Raw genomic sequence first — 22289 nt, 5'->3', positions numbered from 1 at the left:
TTGTGCAGCTCACTTACACGTTTACAGTTTGTTCTGTTTTGTTCCATCAAAATGAAATCATATTAATTTTTCTAAAAATTTTTAAAATGGATTTTCCCCTAAATGTCACAACTATTCTTCCAAGACAATATACGCAGATTCTATTCACTTTTTTTCTGTAGCTAACCAATATTCTACGCCATAGGTATAGGATAACATACTCAATCATTCTCCTACTGATGGACACAGGTTGTTTCTAGTTTTCTGCGACTACAATTACTGCTGCAGAAACTAGATCTTTGTACCTTAACTTTATAGTCCACTGCTTTTATTTCTGGGTCCAAAAGTATCTGTATTTTAACATATACTGCCAGATTACTTTCTAGTAACATTGTAAAAGTTCACATTCCCAAAGGCAAATATATTTGCGTGGCTGAGTCTCTAACTTTTCTATACTTTCTATATCTTCTGAATTTTCAATGATAAACACTAAACATACACAATTTTATAATTTAAAAAAAACTAAGTTCTACAAAGCATTTTCTCCATGTTACTCTTTCTTTGACTATATACTACAGGCGATTAAAGTAATTTGTACATTTATATTTAAAATTCTTTGTCATTTATTTGAAACAATCAATTTACCACTGAAAAAATCCATTTGGAACTTCATTACATTTAGGTAAGCATATTAAACAGTCACAAAATTCATATTCTTTTTTTTTTTTTTTTTTTTTTTGCGGTACGCGGGCCTCTCACTGCCGCAGCCTCTCCTGTTGTGGAGCACAGGCTCCGGACATGCGGGCTCAGCGGCCGTGGCTCACGGGCCCAGCCACTCCGCGGCATGTGGGATCTTCCCGGACCGGGGCACGAACCCGTGTCCCCTGCATCGGCAGGCGGACTCGCAACCGCTGCGCCACCAGGGAAGCCCCAAAATTCATATTCTTTGATGAATTCTAGGCTCACTTATATTGATGTATTTTCTAATATTGTGATATCACTGTGTTTAAGGAGTAAGATGGATTTATAAAGGATTTACTCAAAAAGATCAGTGGTAGAAGGAATCTCTTTCACATTAATTTTATCTCCCCACAAAAGGATAAACTATTTAAGCCTAAAACTTACCTCAAAGGTATGATCTAGTCTATAGACTGATACTGAATTTACTGCACTGACGATCTCTAATACACCATTGAAATTATTCAAATCTTGAAAAACTTGCAGAATTTCTATTATTCTACTTAGTACTGCCACCCGTTCCTCAAAATTTTCTGCTTCCACAATGCACCTAACCAAAAAAAAAAAAAAAAAAGAAAATCATGGCTTAGAAAGCAAGTTCCTTGTTCCACATAGAAAAGAAGAAATATATTTTCAGCCACAATTTTTGCTTATATATGACTTACTATTATAGAAGTATAACATTAAGAAGTAGTAAGACAAAGTAAATAAAAACTTACTTTTCAAACCAGAGAGTGAGATTTGTGGTATGGCGAATCATTTTTAATAAATTTGGAGAATTTATTTCTTTATCTTCTTTGGTCCATACACTCCCTACAAGTTCAGAAGGTTGAACTTTCCTGTGGAAGCAAAAATCAATGCACTTAACCTACAAAGGATTAGTATCAAAATTATTTAAAGGTCTCCTAAAACTTAATAAGAAAAAGACAAGTCTAAAAGATAAAGGAACAAACATAGAAGCAGGTAATTCACAGAGAAACAGAACTGAATAGCCAACGAACATGAAAAAATACTTTAACTCTTACTCAGGGAAAAGAACATTAAACCACAAGGAAATCCCATTTTATTCCTATCACACTAACAGAAGTGTAATACCAAATGGGTAAAAATGTGGATAAAAAGGGAACTCTCCATTACGGATGTGCAAGTAAAATTTGATACTTTTGTAAAATAATTTGGCAGTATCTCATAATACTGAAAATATACATACTAGATCACCCAGCAATTGTACACCTAGGTATACATTCTAGATACACCAGTTTATAAGAAAACATTTTTAAGAATGTTCAGTCAAGCATTGTTTCCAAGAGTGAAAAATCCCAAACAACCTAAAGGCTCCTCATCAAGAGACTGGATAAACTGTGGAGTATTCATACAATGGAATACAATATAGCAATTAAAATAAGCAAACTAGAGCTATACTCAGCAACAAATGCTAGAATCAATTTAAGTAAAAAACAAGTCACGGAATGATATATCAGTATAAACAACCTTAAAATGTGCAAAATAATGCTACATATTGTTTATGAATGTGTGTATGTGTATAAATTATACAGACATACATAGGAATAGTAAATATCAAATACAAGATAGTGGTTATCCTTTAGAAGAAAGAAGAGAAATGGGATTAGACAGAATTACACAAAGGGTTTCAATTTTATTTGTAATGCTTTTGTTGCTGATGCACCCGCATTGTATTATCTTCTATATTTTTTTAATACCTGAAATACTTAATAAAAAATCAGATGGAAGAGCAGATTAAATCACTGTATACAGTGATTCAGGATTACATAATTTTTAAAAAATTGACCATTGGCATTGCCATCACTGTCCTACAGACTTGGCTATTATAATAATTAAAAAGTTCAGTAGATTTGAGTGTAAATGGGTACTCTGAACAGTCTTGGAAGTAAGTTTTCTTAAGTGGTTCTATTATTTCACCAGAAATTAGTTTACAAAGAGTGTCAGTATTTTACATATGGTACCCTTCTTCCATAATACACATATCACTTAACAAAGGTATTTCTATGTTCTGAAAGTAGGTTCACATAGAGCTAAGTGCTCCCTTATTCCTGATGTCTATTCATGTGACACTATAAGGAAAAAACTGATTCTGTACTATTTGCTTTATCTAAGGAATAAGTCCCTTCATTCCCACCTATCACAAATCCCACAGTAAAGAAGCAACTTAAGTGCCCATCAACAGATGAATGGATAAAGAATTTGTGAGACACACACACACACACACACACACACACACAAATATTACTCAGCCATAAAAAAGAATGAAATTCTGCCATTTACAACAACATGGATGAACCTAGAGGATATTATGCTAAGTGAAAGAAGTCAGACAAAGAAAGACAAATACTGTATGTTATCACTTATATATGGAATCTAAAAATATAACAAACAAATGAATATAACAAACAAACAGACTCAGATATAGAGAACAAACTAGTGGTTACCAGTAGGGAGAGAGAAGGGGGAGGGGCAAAATAGGGGGAGGGAATTAAGAGGTAACAAAGTACTATGTATAAAATAAATAAACCACAAAGATATTTAGCACAGGTAATACAGCCAATATTTTATAGTAACTTTAAATAAAATAGCCACAAAAATATTGAATCACTATAGTGTACACCTGAAACTAATATAATATTGTGTATCAACTATACTTCAATTTAAAAAACTGTGTTTTCCTACAAAAAAAATCCTACAATATCAACAAAAACCACCTGAACTCCAAATTACTTAAAATATAACATGACACTCTGAATGAGATGGTAACAAACTCTGATGGGTGTGCTAAATTCTGAACAGCACAGTCAGGGCAAATCAGAAACCCAACTCTAAAGAAGGTGAAGTTTTATATCTGGTGCTTTCCCACATTCTCCATTTACACTAAACTTTATATATTCTTGCTTTTCCCTGTGTAATCCCAGTTTTAAAAAAAACAATGGCTGCTAATCAGGATAACTTCTTAAGGGTGTTTGTATTTTAAAATCGGCTTCTGAATGCAGAAAAGTTTTTGATGGAATGATAGTGGTAGGGGTTTATTTTCTGGACGGGGCTGGCAGGTGGCGACTACCTGTAAGGCCTGTACTCTGTTTTTTTGGTTTTTTTTTTTTTGCAAGGCCTCTACTCTTCACAGGAGCCTGGGTTGTAAATGAAAGAAGAAAGCTTAAATTATGAGGTAGGAGATAGGACAGAAAGAGGCTAATGTACTGGGAAGGACAGTGGTTTTAAAAAAAATGACAGAGGAATAAGTTGATAAAGCAAGTTGAAAAGAGAAAAAACTGTGGTTAGGAAGGTATGAGATGTGTGAGTTAGTAATTCTGGAATAAAATTTGGAGTGATGACAAGATTCAGAATATGACCATAGGAAATGTCTGATTTGGAGTAAAGAATGGCATTGGAAGTGATAAAGCCATGAAGCTAAAAGATTAGGTTGTAAATGAGTGATCTGTGTGGATACAGAGGCAGGAACTGCTTTATATATAAAGACAAATGATGGGATACAGCTAAAAATAGTCAAGCATATTTCTAGTGATCCTTATAAACAAAAGAAAATGGCTCAGAAGTTTTAAGTATGGTTCATCATCACACTACTTCAAAAATATACTTTTCTTTAAAGTGAATATTGACCTCAAATACCTAAAGTATTTGAGACTCCTTAAAAGAAGTGAAGAAATCTTTACTCTTTTAAGAATTTTGTTACTCATTTGCCTTGCAAACCTAACCCAGTCAAGCCCCACATTACAATTTTGATTACATATTGAAAAAAACCTTTTGATTACATATTTGAAAAAAAAAGAAGAAAGCTTATCTCACTCAATATTCTATTTACTTAGCTGCCCAGAGCCTAGCATCCATACTGTCTTAACGGAACCAACTCAAACTAAAGCCATGAGAAAGTATTAGGAATAGGAGCTGGGTGACTGTCTATAAAGTGGTTGCTATTGTACTGCATTAGTCTTCTCTCTGCCACTCCTCTTGTGAAGGATTGCTAGGACCTAATCTAGGCCTGAAGAGCAATAATTTATGACTTTCACCTGCAGAACAGACTATAGTTAAAAACTGTCCTATGCACTTTCTTCCCAGCCCACAAGAATAGATGAAGTATTTTTAAGCACACATGAATAATTTTCAAAATGTTCTGAAAATAGATGGAACTGTTCAAAGTTTTTGAAAACAGAGCAGCGAATTAATGTTAATTGTCTACCTGTAGAGATCAGATTCCAAAAGTGTCAGCTGACGTGCAATTTCTATTGGATGAAGTGTCATGAGATCAAACGTTTCAAACTGTCCTGGTCTGCTGATATGCCATTCAATTGGTGGAGGTGGACTTTCAAAGGTAATATTATGGCTTATTCCATTTGCCTGAGCTTGTTTCTTCCTCTTGATGATCTTAGCAATTGACTCTACCCATTTCTTCATAGCTTTCCCTAGAAAAAGAACACAAACAAAAATGCCCTTTACTTGACAGATATAACTGCAAATCTTCGTATAATCTGTAACTTTCATGCACCTTCATGAAACCCCACTCATGTCCGCCCTCTACTCCTTATGTTATTTCAAAGCAAATCTAAGATATCATATAATTTCATTCATATTTAAGTATTATCTAAAAGTTAAAAACTTTAAAATAACCATAATACCATTATCACGTATAAAAATGACAATATCTTCTTAATATCATCAAATATCTAGTTAGTATTCACATTTCCCTGATCATCTCATGTTTTATTACAGTTAGTTTGTATGAAATAGAATCTGAACAAGATCTACATATTGCATTGAGTCAGTATGTGTCAAGTCTCCTTTCATCTACAGGTTCCCCTTTCATCTCTCATTTTTGCTTGCAATTTATTTGTTGAAATTCAATCACTTGTGGAGTTTTCCAAGTCTGAATTTTGCCAATTCCATCTCTGTGGTATCATTTGCCATGTTTCTCTGTCCCTGTATCTTCTGTAAATCAACACATACAGATTTGATCTGGTCCAGGATAAACTTTCGACATGAATACTTGCAAGACTATTTCTGATAAGAGGCATATAATGACTCTCTTTTTATGTTACTAGGAGTTGAGAAATGGTAATATTCTCATTCTATCATTCCTTCTTCACTTATTAGTTGCAATGCTTCTTTAAAAACTTTCCCTCATCAACTATTTAGTTATCTTGAGGTATAACTTGTATAGGAAAGGCCTTTAAACAAAATCATTTACTTGCTTTCTTCTAATATGTGTGTGTATTTTCGAAGCTTCTTAGATCACATATACTCTAGTGTCTTCATTAAGAACATTAAGTTAAAAATTAACTTAGTACTATAAACAATTTTAAAGCACACATGATAAAAATGTGTTTTAAACATCTCAAAACTGAAACAAAGGAATCACATTCTCTATTTAAAGTAAAATTTGCCTTGAAGAACAAGCAGGAGATGAAAGAAGCTAGACTTAATTATGGTATTCTTAATTAATGCCTTATACTATCAGAGAAAACATGAATTTTCTTGATTCAACAGCATACATTTGATATGTACATTTGTTTAATATTCACCACCTAGAGTTTCATTTCATGGGCTGTGTTCTGAAACTTCAGGTAGGAAACTCATATCTTTCAGGTGTCAAAAATACACCAAAAACTTTTCCAGGGGAAGTAAATATTATTTAAGAATCTGTTAACCATTCAAAACTGAAGAATAAGATTAAGGAGGAGAAGAAAACAAATTAAATTACACAAACATTTAATTATTTAAAGGAATGGCAACCATGAAATGAGATAACATTAAAGGGCTTAAATTTACTAAAGAGGACTTCTGACTTCTTAAAAAAAAAAAGATTCTCCTAGGGCTTCCCTGGTGGCGCAGTGGTTGAGAGTCCGCCTGCCAATGCAGGGGGCGTGGGTTCGTGCCCCGGTCTGGGAAGATCCCACGTACCGCGGAGCGGCTGGGCCCGTGAGCCACGGCCGCTGGGCCTGCGCGTCCGGAGCCTGTGCTCCGCAACGGGAGAGGCCACAGAAGTGAGAGGCCCGCGTACCGCAAAAAAAAAAAAAAAAAAAAGATTCTCCTAAAAAACTTCAAAAGGCAAGATTTTAACACTTCAGGTGGTTCTAAACACATGTGAGCTCCTTAGAATCTATAAAAATTATTCCAAATGTTATTTCTGCCTTTTAAAAATGAAAAATAGTTTAGCTTCTTAAATTGAAAGTCATAAATTAAAAAAAAAACTCATATGAGACAGAAGATCCAATCAAATCTTCAAATAATATACCTCTTACACTTGAAATGAAGGATTCTAGTCTTTCAAGCAACTCCAAGTCTCTTTCAAAGTCATAAAAATGGTGTTCAACCCAGTGCCGAAACACATTTAAGATCCTGACAAAATGAAAAGAAACACATTTTAGTGAAACCCAAGCATTCAATTATACTTCTTTCACTTCTCTAATGCCATGGTGATACTTCTATATACTAGGGCCAATATAACACTCAAAAGAGTCTCTAATTTCTATTTAACTAATACCTTAAGTGCTTCAGTAATATGAACTGTTTATTATTCAAAAATTATACTTTAAAAAATTTATAAGCATAAAAATCGTGGCTTCTATACTTATCCATTTATGTTCTGGAAAAGTACTTTTTCTTTATTTATATGTAGAAAATTCATACTCTGTCCAATACAAAAGTAACTTTTAAGTTCTTCAATTATATTTTCCACATAAAATGGAAAACCAACTAAGATGTAGTGTATCTGGTTCTAAATTCAAGTGCTATCATCAAATTTCTATGTAATTTACAGGTAGGTTCACATTCTTTTATTTCAAAAGACAAAAATATTTCTGACAGAGAGCTATTTTGTTTTACAGTACCTCAAAAATAATTACTTACAGAGATTTAAGTAATAGAGATTTAAGCAATCTATACAAATAAAACATTCCATTCTCCATCACGAAGATACAGATACTGTATATTAATTACATTAGCATTTTTCCTTCATTATTTCAATGAATATTTCTAGTTTATCTTCCCACCCACTGCCCGCGACCGCAGCAACTGTCAGACAGTAGTTTTTTTCCCAGACTAAGAAACTATTTTAAATTACTAATGGTATCTGTAATAAAACAACCTTAAGTGTCTGGTTGGCTCAGTGGCTTAGCGAGTGTTTCAAATGATCACAAAATTGATAGCTTCTAGGCTAACACTAGTTTTCAAATAACTCTGCTTCCATCCTTTCTACTTCCTAGTTTCTACAGAATCCAATGTAATTTAAAAATTATTATCATGTAAAAGAAAAAAAAATCTCATCACTAGATTTCACCAAAATTAAGAAAAGTTAAGATAATCCAAAGACGGGGAGAAAATATGTGTAAAACATTTATCTGACAAAAGACTGGCATCCAATCCTACTCAATACACTACTACAACTCCATAATGAAAAGACAACTCAATAAAAAATAGGCAGAAGATTTTAATAGAGTCTTGACCAGATAAATACGAATAGCCAATAACAGACAATAAAAAGTTTTCAACATTGCATCACTGAAAAGATACTAGTTAAAATCATAAAGAGATATCATCACTATACCCCACCTGTTTGGCTAAGGTATGAACACTGACATCACTAAATACTGGTAAGGATAAGGAACAACTGGAACTCTCATAAATTGTTGGTGAGAGTATAATATTGTACAATTACTTTGGGAAAAGATTTGGCAGTTTCTTTTAAAATTAAGCACACACCTACCCTATGACCCAGTCTCCCACTTTGAATTATTTACAAAAGATATATGAAAAAACATGTTCACGAAAGACTTATAAACTTCATAGCAGCTTTAATCATAATAATCAAAAACTGAAAGAACCCAGGTGTCCTTCAGTGGGAAAGTGAATAAAAAAATTGTGGTATATTCATATAATAGAATACCACCTCAGCAATAAAATAGAACAAACACTGATATAAGCAACAACATGCTCAAAAGCATGTTGAGTGAAAGAAGTCAGACACAAAAGAGTATATAATACACAAATCCATTTACATGAAAGTATAAAACAGGTAAAAGTAATCTATATAGGAAATTGAAAGCTGCTTTGGGCAATGAGAACAAAAATTGATTAGAATGGGCATTAGGGAACTTTGCCGGGTGAAAGTAACATCTTATACACCTTGACAGGAGTGTGGATTATAGAGATGTATTTTTTAAAAATTCAAAGTACACTTAAGATGTGTGTGTTTCATTATATACACATTTTACAACAACAGAATAAACAAATACTGAACTGTTAATTATATACAAACTGAAGTATTTAAAGAGAAATGTACTTTGAAATATGTCCCCCAAATTAGATGATTAATGGACCAAGAGAAGGATGATAAATCCATAGATCTGTGATAAAGTAAGGATAGTAAACTGCTAACAGTAGATCTAGGTGGTAGAGTCCTAGGTGGTACAGCTCACTGTAAAATTCTTTCACCTTTGCGTTATGTAAAAATTTTGTAATACAATGTTGGAAAAAGTTACTATCATTATAAAAATTACTATTATTGCTAAAAATCCTTTAATGCTCATAGGCCAAGTTTAATAACTTGGCATGGATTTCAAGGCCACTGACAACTCCGCCCATTCCATGTAGTTAATCTCATCTACTACTACCTGCAATACAATTCATTCCTCTTGAGTCATTTTCCTTACCTATTTCCTCTGCACACTACCCTCATTTCTGCCTTCCTGCATTTGTTCATACTATTTCTCACGACTCTGAATACCAACAATCACCTTTCTGCCTATCTATCTAAATCCTACATATCCTTTGGGAGCAATTTCAGATTTTACCTCTTCCAAAATGCTTTCCCTAATTTTCCTGAAATTTTATGAGGCTGTATCTTTCTAAGCCACTTAAACACTTGACATTTAAAGTAGAATAATATACAACTGTTTCATGTATCCCTTTTCCCCAATAAAACTGTAATATCACAGTGGCAAAGAGGATATTCTATGCTCTGTTTTTTTGTTTGGCAGCGCAGCGCAGCATGCAGGATCTTAGTTCCCAAACCAGGGATCGAACCTGTGCCCCCTGTGATGGTAGCATGGAGTCTTAACCACTGCACCACCAGGGAAGTTCCTCTATGCTATTTCTGTATTCACTATAGTTACAAGTACAGGACTGAGAACACAGAAAATGCTTAGAAATAAATACTTAAAGAACATATATGACTGAGAGTCTAATATTATATTCTGCTCTAATATAGCAACCTCATAAATGTGTGCCTCATGTCAAGGGGCTTAATTTGAGTGTGGATTAGTACAAATGCATCACAGCTAGTAGAAAAAAGTTAATTACTTCTTTATGGTTCAGGGGTAAATAAGCTCATCTTCTTAGGCAAAGAATGACATATTAAAAGTTTTGGCTGACAGACATATAGTTGGGAGCACTATCATTCCTCTAAAACTGCATTTATTTGTGGCAATCATCCTGAAAAATAAGCAGTTAATATACTCAGTTTCAAAATGTCAATTTATTCATTAATATTAATCAAGGAAACTTAACATTTACAGGGAAAAAATATTTATATCATATACAATTAATAAGATATCTCAGTTTTCCCATGGAAAAAGGTAGATAATACTTTGGTTTTCACTTGGACTATAAATAAGCCTAATCAAAGGAGCTTCCAATTTTCAATGCTCAGTGAACACTGAAACAAACAAACAAGCACTGGTTTACAAAGTCAGATAAGGATCCTCTCCTGTCACTCCCTTCATATGACCTATCTCAAACTACTTTATCCTGTTAAGTTTCAATTTTCTCTTAAACAAAGTGGAAATAGTAATTGTGTTGTGAGGATGAGATAAAAAAGATAAAGCACTTAGGCACACAGAGTAACCTAACAACCAGCAGATGTTATTATCAGATACATTTTTAGAAATTATTAAACCGATAACCAATAAGGACCTACTGTATAGCACAGGGAACTATACTCACTATCTTGTAATAACCTATAATAGAAAAGAATCTAAAAAAGAAAAAAATATATATCTATAAAACTGAATCACTTTGCTGTACACCTGAAACTAACACAAGATTGTAAATCAACTATATTTCAGTAAAAATTTTTTTAAAAAGAAAAAGCATGAAAAAAATAAATTATTGAAATGACACTTTTTAGATAAGTAACAAATGTCTATGTATCTTGTGGGAAAAGAGTGAGGAAAGAACTAGAACTTTCATAAATATTATAAATGGTAAAAAAGCCCAGAATTACTAAATGATCACAATGAGACAACGAAAACAAAAAGGGGGAGGGGGGATTGACAATAGGCAAATGAAATTTTCATATGAAATTTTATAATTTTTATTTATTAGGTACCCTGATCTGCAAGCATAACATATCACATGCTAGAGATATCTGATGCATATAACACAGTATATTTTAATAATTAAATTTCTTCAGGGAATTAAGAGTAGCTGCACATAAAAAGAACTTTGGAAGTTTAATTTAAACTGCTATGAAATTAATAATACCTACATCTGAATTAAGAGGTAAAAACTTTTGTGCTAACTATGTATTGAAAATTGAATGGCACATAAAAAAATATAATATTCAGGTCAAACCTAAGTTGTACTGGTTGGACGTATTCCTTGCGAAACCTTTTAAGGTCTGCACTGATTGGCTGCTCGCCTTTCTCTACTGCCAATTTATCTGCTTCAGTAGGTTCTGGCTCTGGAATTTCAAATCTAAGAAGAAAAGCAAAATGAGAGAAATTTTTTGTTGTTCATACAGAAATGAGAAAGATTTCAAATACAGCAGAAAAAATATTTTAACTAACCAACCTTCTTTACTACCATTTATGTGAAAAGTGCAATTACTGATAAACTTCTCTTGAAGTATTACATACTACAAAAAACTGCCCTTTGTCTATAGTACTAAATACTTATATTCTTACTTTTATCAAAAAAAAGTTTAATAACTAGCATTGACCAACATACGAAAGGTCAGTGGAAAAGATCCAAGAAAAGAATCTATGAAGAGTATGACCTCTTTAAAGAACATAACAGAGATACCTTATCTAATAATCTGTCCTTAATATTTAATTTATTAAAATGAAAGTAAATTTCCTAAAATAAGTGAACATAAATCCAAAGAGAAGTCCCACTCTGAATTTTAAATATTATTTAAAAAACATAACTAAGTGGATAAGGTAAAAAAATCAAAGTTAAAAAAAAAAAACCTTCCCCAACCATAGGAAATATAGCTAAAATATGTCTAACACGTGCTTTCCTTATTTTGGACATGGAAAGGCAGCTAAGTAAATCTTCATAGCACATTATACTAACTCAGTCTGCTATACTTAGTTTCATGGAACAACATAATGATAGAGGTCCAGATAAAATTCTGGTAGTTAAGTTTGAAAATGTAAAACAAAAATTATTTTGAAGTCCATATACTATCATTCAACCTATAAAGCATTTAAAGTACCACTAACATACTCAGTAAAAAAAAGTCAATCCAAAACTTAATTTTAAAAAATTAATCATAATAAAGGAAATTTTAATTTTTTTAGGTCTAATAATGATACTGTATTATGGTTTTAATAAGGACACTTATCTTTTAGAAATACAAAATGGGAATATTTACAGATGAAATATGTTGCCAAGGATTTATTTCAAAATAATCCTGGAATTAGGGTGTTCAAGTCAGTATGGAAACAGATGAAACATGAGTTGATAATTATTGAAGTTGGATGATTGATAAATGGGGCTTATTATATTCTACTTACTCGTTTATGTTTTAAAATTTTCCACGGTAAAAAGTTTGTTTCAGAAGTAAAAAGTCTCTTTCAAGGAAGTATTGTTTTATTGAATAGAAAAAATTTCATTAAAATTCATAGTTTTTTTATCCTGTAAAAATGGGTATTTCTGATTACCACTATAAATATTGCTAAGATCTGAAAAGATCTGTTATAAACAGGGATTTCAGTAAGTATGCTGCTTGAAGAGAATAGTAATACTGCAAATTTAATGTCAAATAAATTATGTTCAAAAACTACCTGAGGACATACTAGATACCTAGCACTTTGCAAGGTACAAAACAGTTAACTTTAAAAAAAATTTAAATATAAATGAAATATTTTTCTTACCGTTCAATCAGTAAGCTTAGCAATTCCTGTGGTTTACAAAATGAACGATACGTAGTAAGAAAAGTACGAACAAAATTGGGATCTGAAAAGATAGAGCATAAAACAGGTTGCATATTCAATTTATTCAGATTAATTAATTCAAAGTACCATATTTTGGAGGGGTTCCTTCCTTACATACCTGCATACATGTGATATGTTAACCTTTCAATTAATTTCACCACAGTTCCTCCTTTAATAATGGGGATTCCACTTCTACTTTGCAAGTTGTCTTCAAAAACAATGTTTTCCTCAGAGTCTTTTACCACAAAACGATACACTTCAGGACTCGGTAATCTAAGTGGTTGTTCATTTTCTTCCTTCAGTAATACTGAATCTAGCATTCGATCTAGAGTACTACGATAATGAAGAGAAATAAGTGCTGCCATCCAATTATTTTTCTCTTCAGCAGACTTAGCAGCAAATATTATGCTGTTTTCATCTTTGGATACTAATTCAAAAGCATGTTTGCACTCACAAGTATCTTCTTTATCACATATTTGTATTTTCCTCATGACAAATTTTTCTTTTAATCTGTATTCTGCACTACTGTATCCTGGAAGGCGTGACTGGCTATGATTGGGTTTGCAGCTAATCATTAAGCCATCAAAGAGAAAAATGTGCCGTTCGTGTTTAGCACCAATTCTTGTCAATGGGCCTTCCATAATAAATTCATTACAACACTGTCCAATATCTTTGCCTTCCCATCCATCTATGTTTTTCTGAATTTCATTCATTTTTTTAATAGCCAGGTGCTTGCTTCTTAATTGACGATTATAAAAAGGGCAAACAGGATCCCTAAAAAAACAGCAACAACAACAACAAAAAACCCAGATAAATTTAGCTTATTCAATGGTTAAGCAACCTTAATTGCCTTAGGTATGAACTACCTCAAATCAAGTGACAAAAATATTAAATAACTAAACACTAGATTTTGCACACAGCATTTACTCGCTTCTAACTTTGCCACTAAATAATACATGCCTCAATTTCATTATTGTGAAAGAGAAACAGCAGAGGCTCTATATATCATTCTTAATGCCATAAGAATTAAAATGAAAATAACACTAAATTTCTTATATAAATGATACAAAAATTATTTAATGTATCTTTTAAAAATTTTATTAAATATATCTTAACAATGCCAATTTTAAAAGACTAAAGGACAAAAGAAAAATGTAAAACAAAACTATAACTTTCAAGAATGCAACTATCACTGTAAGTTACACTTCTTTAGAAAACCAGACATCAGGCGTAAGAGAAGTATTCCATAAGCATTCATATTTTCAAAAGTTTGGAATTACCCAGGTCGGCGTCTAGGTGAATACTGCTTGTAAATTCGGTCCATACTACCTTGGAGATTCATAAGAGCAGTAATAGCTTGGTTCAAACATTCTCTGTCTTCATGCTCTTCACTACATGCTTTCAATTGCTAAGAAAAACCAAAAAGAAAAATTAAACCTGCATTGGTCAATTCTTTCCCTTTCTCATAATTAGAGGAAGCAGCAACAAATATTATGAACTCTCAAAAGAATTTTAAATACACTTAATAAAAACAACTATAATTTTATATAATTATGTATATACCTCCTGATCCTTCAAACCAGCCCTCTTTCTACGTATGTAAATACAACACAGATATTACTACCATTACAATCAGGAGAAAAAAAAAAAAAAAGCAACTGTGATAACTATTTGGACATTTTCCAGATATATCAAAATAGTTTAAAACATGCAAAGCATGAAACTTACAAATTATTTTATTTATGAGTAACTATGAACAGAGAAAAACACGTATTACTCCACATTCTCTAATGACTAAATTCTTAAGTTTTAAAGATTTCTAAAAGCTTGCATGTCTTTGTTATACAACATAATCAAGTATGCTAACTTTAGCAATTCAATCTACCATAAACTTTCCTACAAACAGCATCACACAAAGATTCAACTGATATTTTTTACATCGTAAAATTCAACTATTCTAGTAAACATCAAGAAACCATGAAAGTTAATATCCTATCTTACTAATCTTAGAAATAAGATTTATAATTACAAATTGCGTTATTCATCCTAACAACTCTGGCTTTATTTCATTTAACCAAAAACTTCTCCCATAGCTCAGTCTCAAAATGGAAGAAAATTCATCTTATAATAAATAATTCAGATTGGATGATGCGCCAGTGTTTTTCTTTTCTTTTCTTTTCTTTTTTTTGCGGTACGCGGGCCTCTCACTGTTGTGGCCTCTCCCATTGCGGAGCACAGGCTCCGGACGCGCAGGCCCAGCGGCCATGGCTCACGGGCCCAGCCACTCCGCGGCATGCGGGATCCTCCCGGACCGGGCACGAACCCGTGTCCCCTGCATCGGCAGGCGGACTCTCAACCACTGCGCCACCAGGGAAGCCCGCGCCAGTGTTTTAATTTGTTTGACAGAAGAATTCAAAGTGGAGCATTATACAGAGATTATGCAGATACAAATTTATATGAGAATACATGAGAATATGGAAAAATCATGTGAGAATATGGAAAAATTACAATTGCTTCAGAAAACTTAAAAAAATTTAAGTGTATTTCATGATCTTAAACTACCTCACTAGAAATTTTATGACAAATTTTCCTTATATTCCAAGAACAATCTGAAAACCATTCAGCAATGGTTCCCTTTCCTCAGCAAGGAACCGAATGGATACTGTTTAAGTACTAGGTCCATTAACTTTCATTTATATGTCTAGAAATTATTCTCTAAAAAACAAAATTCTCTCTATATAGAGCACAGAGCCATCTGATATTTTTTAAGATACATATAAAAGTCTTGCTATCAAAGATTTGCAATATAAATAATTTAAGTGACTACCATCGGAAGTAAAACCTTCATCCTCTAGATTTAAGAAACAGAAAATTTAAAAGGAAAAAGAGACAAAAAACCACAGGAAATTTGAAAAATGATCTTCACTCAATCATTCTGACTTCTAAAGGTGAAAATTACTACCAAATCACTTATTTTGCTGTTTCAAAGATTTCTTACAAAAAGATTCTTTTCAGCTCCACTCTAAAATACTTCCCTAGTAAATACGGACACTGGTGATATAAAATGCTTAATTATAGTTTTATTCTTATTGCTTTTGTTGATCCAAATTTCCAAATTATCACTAATGAGATTCTACCAAAATGAGAACTGCTTTTCAATTTACATGTATGAGGATACTAAATTTCTACTGTCTACTTGGTCTTAAGGCTGCTCAAACTCTTCCACATAAATGGCCTTGTCATTTCTAAATATCCATGAAGAATTACAGGCTGTCAAAGAGAAAAAAACCTTCAGGATGATTTCTTGGTGATACAGGTATACAAAACAATGGCTTTCTTTGGCGTAAATGTAGTCCAATAATTTGCTAAACGTTTCTTGAATTTTTGGCAGTGAGATTCAACAAACAACAGATTAATGAATATCCAAGCTAATTCTCTATAGCTGTCTGAGAGAATGTATTCTTACAGTGACACGGAAGTTACCACACTGAACTGCCTTGCAAGTTAAGTCATGCTCTTTCACACTGCTGTGGCCTTCTACCTATCTGCCTCTGCTCCTCCTTATCTACCTGGTGAATTCAGCCTCTATGATACAGTTCAAATGCCTCCTCCCTATGAAGCTCTTTCCTTTTTTCTCCCCCCTTAAGTTTTCTCTTTTGAAATAGTATCAAATTTGTAGAAAAGCTATAAAAGTAATACAACTGCTGTATACTCGAGTCACCAGTTTTTGTTTTTTTAATAAATTTATTTGTTTATTTTTGGCTGCGTTGGGTCTTCTTTGCTGCACGCGGCCTTTCTCTAGTTGCGGCCAGCGGGGGCTACTCTTCCTTGCAGTGTGCGGGCTTTTCACTGTGGTGGCTTCTCTTGTTGAGGAGCACAGGCTCTAGGCGCGCGGGCTTCAGTAGTTGCAGCACGTGGGCTCAGTAGTTGTGGCTCGCGGGCTCTAGAGCGCAGGCTCAGTAGTTGTAGCGCACGGGCTTAGTTGCTCCACGGCATGTGGGATCTTCCCGGACCAGGGCTCAAACCCATGTCCCCTGCATTGGCAGGCAGATTCTTAACCACTGCACCACCAGAGAAGCCCCGAGTCACCAGTTTTTAACACTTTGCCACATAGGCTTCATCATTCTGTGTGTGAGTGTATGTGCATTTTCCCCCTGAACTATCTGAGAGTAGTTTGTGATACAGTCCTCTCAGTTCCTTGCTGAGGAAGGTGAACCATTGCTAAATGGTTCTGAGATTGGTTTCGAAATATCAGGAAAATTCAAATATATCACAAACTACTCTCAAATAGTGTTATTCCCCTTTACTCCTTTGATATTTCAGCAATGTGTCTTAGAACAAAAATTCTTTTACAGTATAGTGATCAACTTCAGGAAATTTAACTTTAGTAATGTTCTGTAATCTAATTTACAGTGCATATCCAATTTAGTTAATGTCCCAATCCTGTCCTTTAGTGCAATTCCCCCCCAATACAGGATGCAGTCAGTGTGTACTTAGCTATCATGTTTCTACTGTCTCTTTTAATCTGTAGTAGTTCCTCAGCATTTGCCTTTTATGGCTCCCCCAATTAAATAACACCAACACACCAGAATAGTAGGATAAAGCTCTGCATACCCAACACTCATAAATTTTTTTCTAACTTTCCTAGACAGAGGTTAGTTACTCCTGACTCAGTAATCCCACAGAACTACTTCTATTACGCACTTATTATATTGCCATTATTTGATGTTCATCTTCTTTACTAAACCATGAACTCCTTAAAGCTTGGGGATATATTTTATTCATTTTTAGTACAGTACCCACACATGGTAAGTACCCAATAGGGTAATCAGAAAGAGTGACTGCTGTATAACTACTTATTATTTTGTTAAGTGTTCAGACAAATAACAACAATGAACATTTATTAAGTTCTTATTCTGTGCATGCTCTTTTATGCATTAGCTTATATAATGTCTGTTACAACTCTGTAAGATAGGTACTATTATTATACACATGTCACAGATGAAGAAACTGAGACACCCAAGATAAGTGGCAGAGTCTATATTCAAACCCAGGAACTTTGACTCCAGGGTCCAGGCTTTTTGCCATACTACTACACCGCCTCTCTCCAATGACACAAAACACAATTATGCAAAATACTGAACTATGACAAAATCTGGTGAACGCGAGTTAAAGGAGATCCCCTCTACCTTAAAAACAAACTGGGTAATTACACAGTTTAAGAAATAAAATGAAGTAAGTGTGCTTTGGAAAAGAGGTCAAAGAGAATAAATGCCCTTACAATATATGCTTAAGCTAAGTAAAGTGGAAGTGATCTTTCATTAATGTGTAGTACCTTATGAATTTGACTGAAGAATATATTCCTTGCTTAACTGATAATCATTATTCTCCTTAGTTGTGTATATGTGTACCCTGCACTTCACGTAAGTTTTTTGTTAACTCTTATGAGACTTCACTGAAATACTTACCATGTTTCTCTTGAATTTCTATAAAATGCTGTATCTGTTATAGACATGTGTGCCTAAAGCAAGGGAAATTATAATAAATTATGAATTTGTCTCAAATTCATTATGCTGGGAATTCAGTTTAGATGTGAAATATATGTGATCAATTCTCTTTTGATAGTAATAAACTTCTCTCTAGATTTTCATAAAAATAGAATTTTAGTAGTTTGGTGGGAAATTCAGCACATTAAAACCTATCACTTTTCTTTATGTGATCTTTTAAAATGTGTATTATCTTCCTTTAGATGTCCTTGAGTGATGTTTCAGTACTGAAAGAGTAAATATTATGCAGTAAAATATTCCTCATCGTTTTTTTCAAGAGTCCGAACATTTCTTCCAAATAGACATTATCTCAAGTTCTTGATGTTATAAATACATTTACACACACACAGGAATGCAAAGAAACTGACAGAGTAATTGTTACATAATGTTAACCATTAGCAAATTTAGATGAAGGGAGTTTACTATACCATTTTTGTAACTTTTTTTCTATGTTTTTCAAAGTAAAAGGTTAAAAAAAAGTATTACTAAAGAAGCAATTTCAATTGTCTCACTGAAATATTGGCTTACCTTTCCCAATGAACCTCACTGAAGTCATTAATAATAGGTCTTCCTGTTAAGCTTTAAACTAAATTAAGATGGATTAAGTTCTCGAGAGGCGAATTTTTATTCTTTCCATTACTAAATTTCCAGAGAATGACCAGAGTTAGAGAGTAAAAGAATGTTACTTAGCTTTGAATAAATCAATTCCTAAGTGAGAGTCAGTATGTTCTTAGTAACAGAAGGATAAACACAGATTTTTTTCTTAGAATATAAGAAGTGTATTATAAAGATACTTATAAATCAGGAAATGAATTTGTTATTTCTTCTTCCTCTTACATAAGGATTGAAATACATATTAAGGAAAAAATCTAAAATTTATCTGAGAAAAATAAAGAAAATGAAAGTAGTCTATGAGTAACCCCAGAGGGGTTTAAATTGGAAAAGGCCAAAAAAAGAAACCTATTACCTATAAAATGAACTTTAAAGTATTGCTATAAATAATAATAATCTAGGACTTCCCTGGTGGTGCAGTGGTTAAGAATCCACTGGGTTCGCGCCCTGGTCCAGGAAGATTCCACATGCTGGGGAGCAACTAAGCCCGTGAGCCACAACTACTGAAGCCTGCGCAGTTAGAGCTGGTGCTCCGCAACAAGAGAAGCGACCGCAATGAGAAGGCCATGCACCACAACGAAGAGTAGCCCCTGCTCGCTGCATCTAGAGAAAGCCTGCGCACAGCAACGAAGACCCAACACAGCCAAAAATAAATAAATAAAGCAAACAAACAAGTAAATAAATAAGGATTTTAAAAAATAATAATAATCCAACAACATACTGTAAAATAATTTCAGGAAAACTATATATGATATCCTCTAATTTCTCATTATGTAGTTGTTTTGTGTTTTTCTATCTTGCTTATCATAAACTCTGATTCTGGGAAATAAAACTCAAATAATATTTAAATATTATGTCCACAAATAAATCTCCCTTGGTATATGACTGGGGCAGATATTTCAAATTAAAACTGGCTTAAAACTGCTGCAGGACTGCGTTTTCTATTCCCAAAAGACTATGATAGCCTTAAGTCACACTGGTCGAGGCTTCTTTTATAGGTTCTCATCCCAAAGTAAGTTGAACGTGAAATGAAGTTTCCTTTGGATGAGTACTTGAGCCCAAACAGTATCACAAAAAGGCAATCAACAGAATGAGAGAGTATTTACAAATGACAGATCTGATAAGGTACTAATATTCAGAATATATAAAGAACTCCTATAATACAACCACAAAAATACAAACAACCCAAATTAAAAATGGGCAAAGGACTTGAACAGACATTACTCCAAAGAAGATATACGAATGGCCAACAAGCAAATGAAAAAATGCTCACCATCACTAATAGGGAAATGCAAGTCAAAACCACAATGAGCTACCACCTCACATCCATTAGGATGGCTACTATCAAAAAACAAAAATACTGAAAATAACAAGTGCTGGCAAGGATATGGAGAAATTGGAATGCGTGTGTGCTGTTGGTGGGAATATAAAATGGTATAAAGCTGCTATGAAATACTGTACAGTGCTTCCTCAAAAAATTAAAAATAGGGGCTTTCCTGGTGGCACAGTGGTTGAGAGTCTGCCTGCCAATGCAGGGGACACGGGTTCGTGCCCCGGTCCAGGAAGATCCCACATGTCGCGGAGCGGCTAGGCCCGTGAGCCATGGCCGCTGAGCGTGCGCGTCCGGAGCCTGTGCTCCGCAACGGGAGAGGCCACAACAGTGAGAGGCCCACGTACTGCAAAAAAAAAAAAAAAAAAATTAAAAATAGAATTACCCTATGCTCCAGCAATTCCACTTCTGGGTATATATCCAAAAGAATTGAAAGCAGAGTCTCGAGGACATATTTGTTCACCGATATCTGTAGCAGTATTATTTACATAAGCTAAAAAGTAGAAGCAACCCAAGTGTCCAACACTGGCTGTATAGCAATATACTTAAGTCTACTGAACCGTACACTTAAAATTGTTAAGATGGTAAATTTCATGTTATGCTTTACCACAATTAAAAACAAAATGTTATTAAAAGGAACAGTATAACAGTCAGAACAGATATAAAAGTAAAAAGCAGTTTCTAATCTGACCATGTGATAATCCTCTTTGCTTCTGTCTAGAATTAGTCCTTATTTTGTATTTTTCAAAATGCATGTCATAATCTATTGAATTATGACATGAACGAATCCTTTTTTTAAAAATGAAAGAAACAGAATAGAACAGAATATAGTACATGAATATACTGCATGAAATGCTAAGTAGTGTTTCAAAACACTTTCTGTTTCTTGTGTGTGTATACACGCATGTATACAGCATCATCGTGATGCTTAATGTGTTTCTTCTCTTTTTTTTTTTTTGTCATATACCATTATCATTGCATCCTTTATTCACCAACGCTCCCAATATAGCACTCAAGACACTCCTCTGCAATTTTAAGTTCTGGAAACTATTCAATTATTCACTTACATTTTTCAAAGGCTTTTCTATTTGGGAAAACAGTAAGTTAATTCATATTGAGATATATTTTAACATATAACCAAAGTGCCTGACATACTGTATTCTAAAAATTTTGTGTTTAAACATTGTAAGTGTAATATAACTGTTTATGCATATATAATAATTTAATATACATACATAAATTAACATATATAAATATATGTATATACATGGAAATTGATATTATAACTCATAAAACATCACTAATTAGCAACCTTAATATTGCCCATGTAAGAAAACTGTAATTAAGGAAAGATAAGTGAAATTTCCAGTGTAGCCCTCCTAATAAAATATGGAGCATAAGTTTAAACACAGCCCTTTAAGGTGGGTAACAACTGAGGATGTTTGCAGGTATTCTTTCCACTTATCACCCTCACTCTCCTCACCCCAAGCCTCAAAAATTGAGAAAGAAATGCCAATATTTTCAGTGCCTTTAACCATGTATATATCTCAATTTTTTTTACTCTAGGCAATGAAAAATGTTAAGAACGTGTCTTCACTTATACTACTTTGAACTGATTGGAAGTAAAATGTGACAGTGTGAGAAATGCAGTAAATGTACAATTCACATGAATGTATTTCTGACTATGGATTATTCCAACTGTATAACATATAGACTGATTCCCACAGGACAATAATGCTATAAATAAGTGGGTCACTCTCTAGAATACCTCTAGAATAAGGTCCTTCTGATCCCACTAATTGAGTCATATACTTACCAAGAATCAGTAGTACATGTTTCCAAACATGTATGACACTTGTGCTTATGCTATTATGTAATTTAATT

General features: G+C 33.4%; 1 protein-coding gene across 1 annotated transcript in view; it reads right to left on the bottom strand.

The window, feature by feature from the left end:
- SOS2 (SOS Ras/Rho guanine nucleotide exchange factor 2) overlaps window positions 1-22289 on the bottom strand; it is a 100114-nt gene that overhangs the window by 20624 nt on the left and 57201 nt on the right. Inside the window, exons 9-16 of the mRNA XM_060142866.1 lie at window positions 14198-14325; window positions 13036-13691; window positions 12858-12939; window positions 11332-11454; window positions 6995-7098; window positions 4943-5165; window positions 1437-1556; window positions 1105-1267 (exon numbers count right to left, since the gene is read on the bottom strand). Coding sequence (XP_059998849.1) covers window positions 1105-1267; window positions 1437-1556; window positions 4943-5165; window positions 6995-7098; window positions 11332-11454; window positions 12858-12939; window positions 13036-13691; window positions 14198-14325 — 1599 coding nt within the window. The remainder of the gene's footprint in view (window positions 1-1104; window positions 1268-1436; window positions 1557-4942; window positions 5166-6994; window positions 7099-11331; window positions 11455-12857; window positions 12940-13035; window positions 13692-14197; window positions 14326-22289) is intronic.

The sequence above is a fragment of the Lagenorhynchus albirostris genome, chromosome 1 (assembly GCF_949774975.1).
Source record: "Lagenorhynchus albirostris chromosome 1, mLagAlb1.1, whole genome shotgun sequence".
NCBI classification, from domain to species: domain Eukaryota; kingdom Metazoa; phylum Chordata; class Mammalia; order Artiodactyla; family Delphinidae; genus Lagenorhynchus; species Lagenorhynchus albirostris.
The sequence above is the reverse complement of the archived record's forward strand: the minus strand, read 5'-3'. Positions and strand labels throughout refer to the sequence as shown.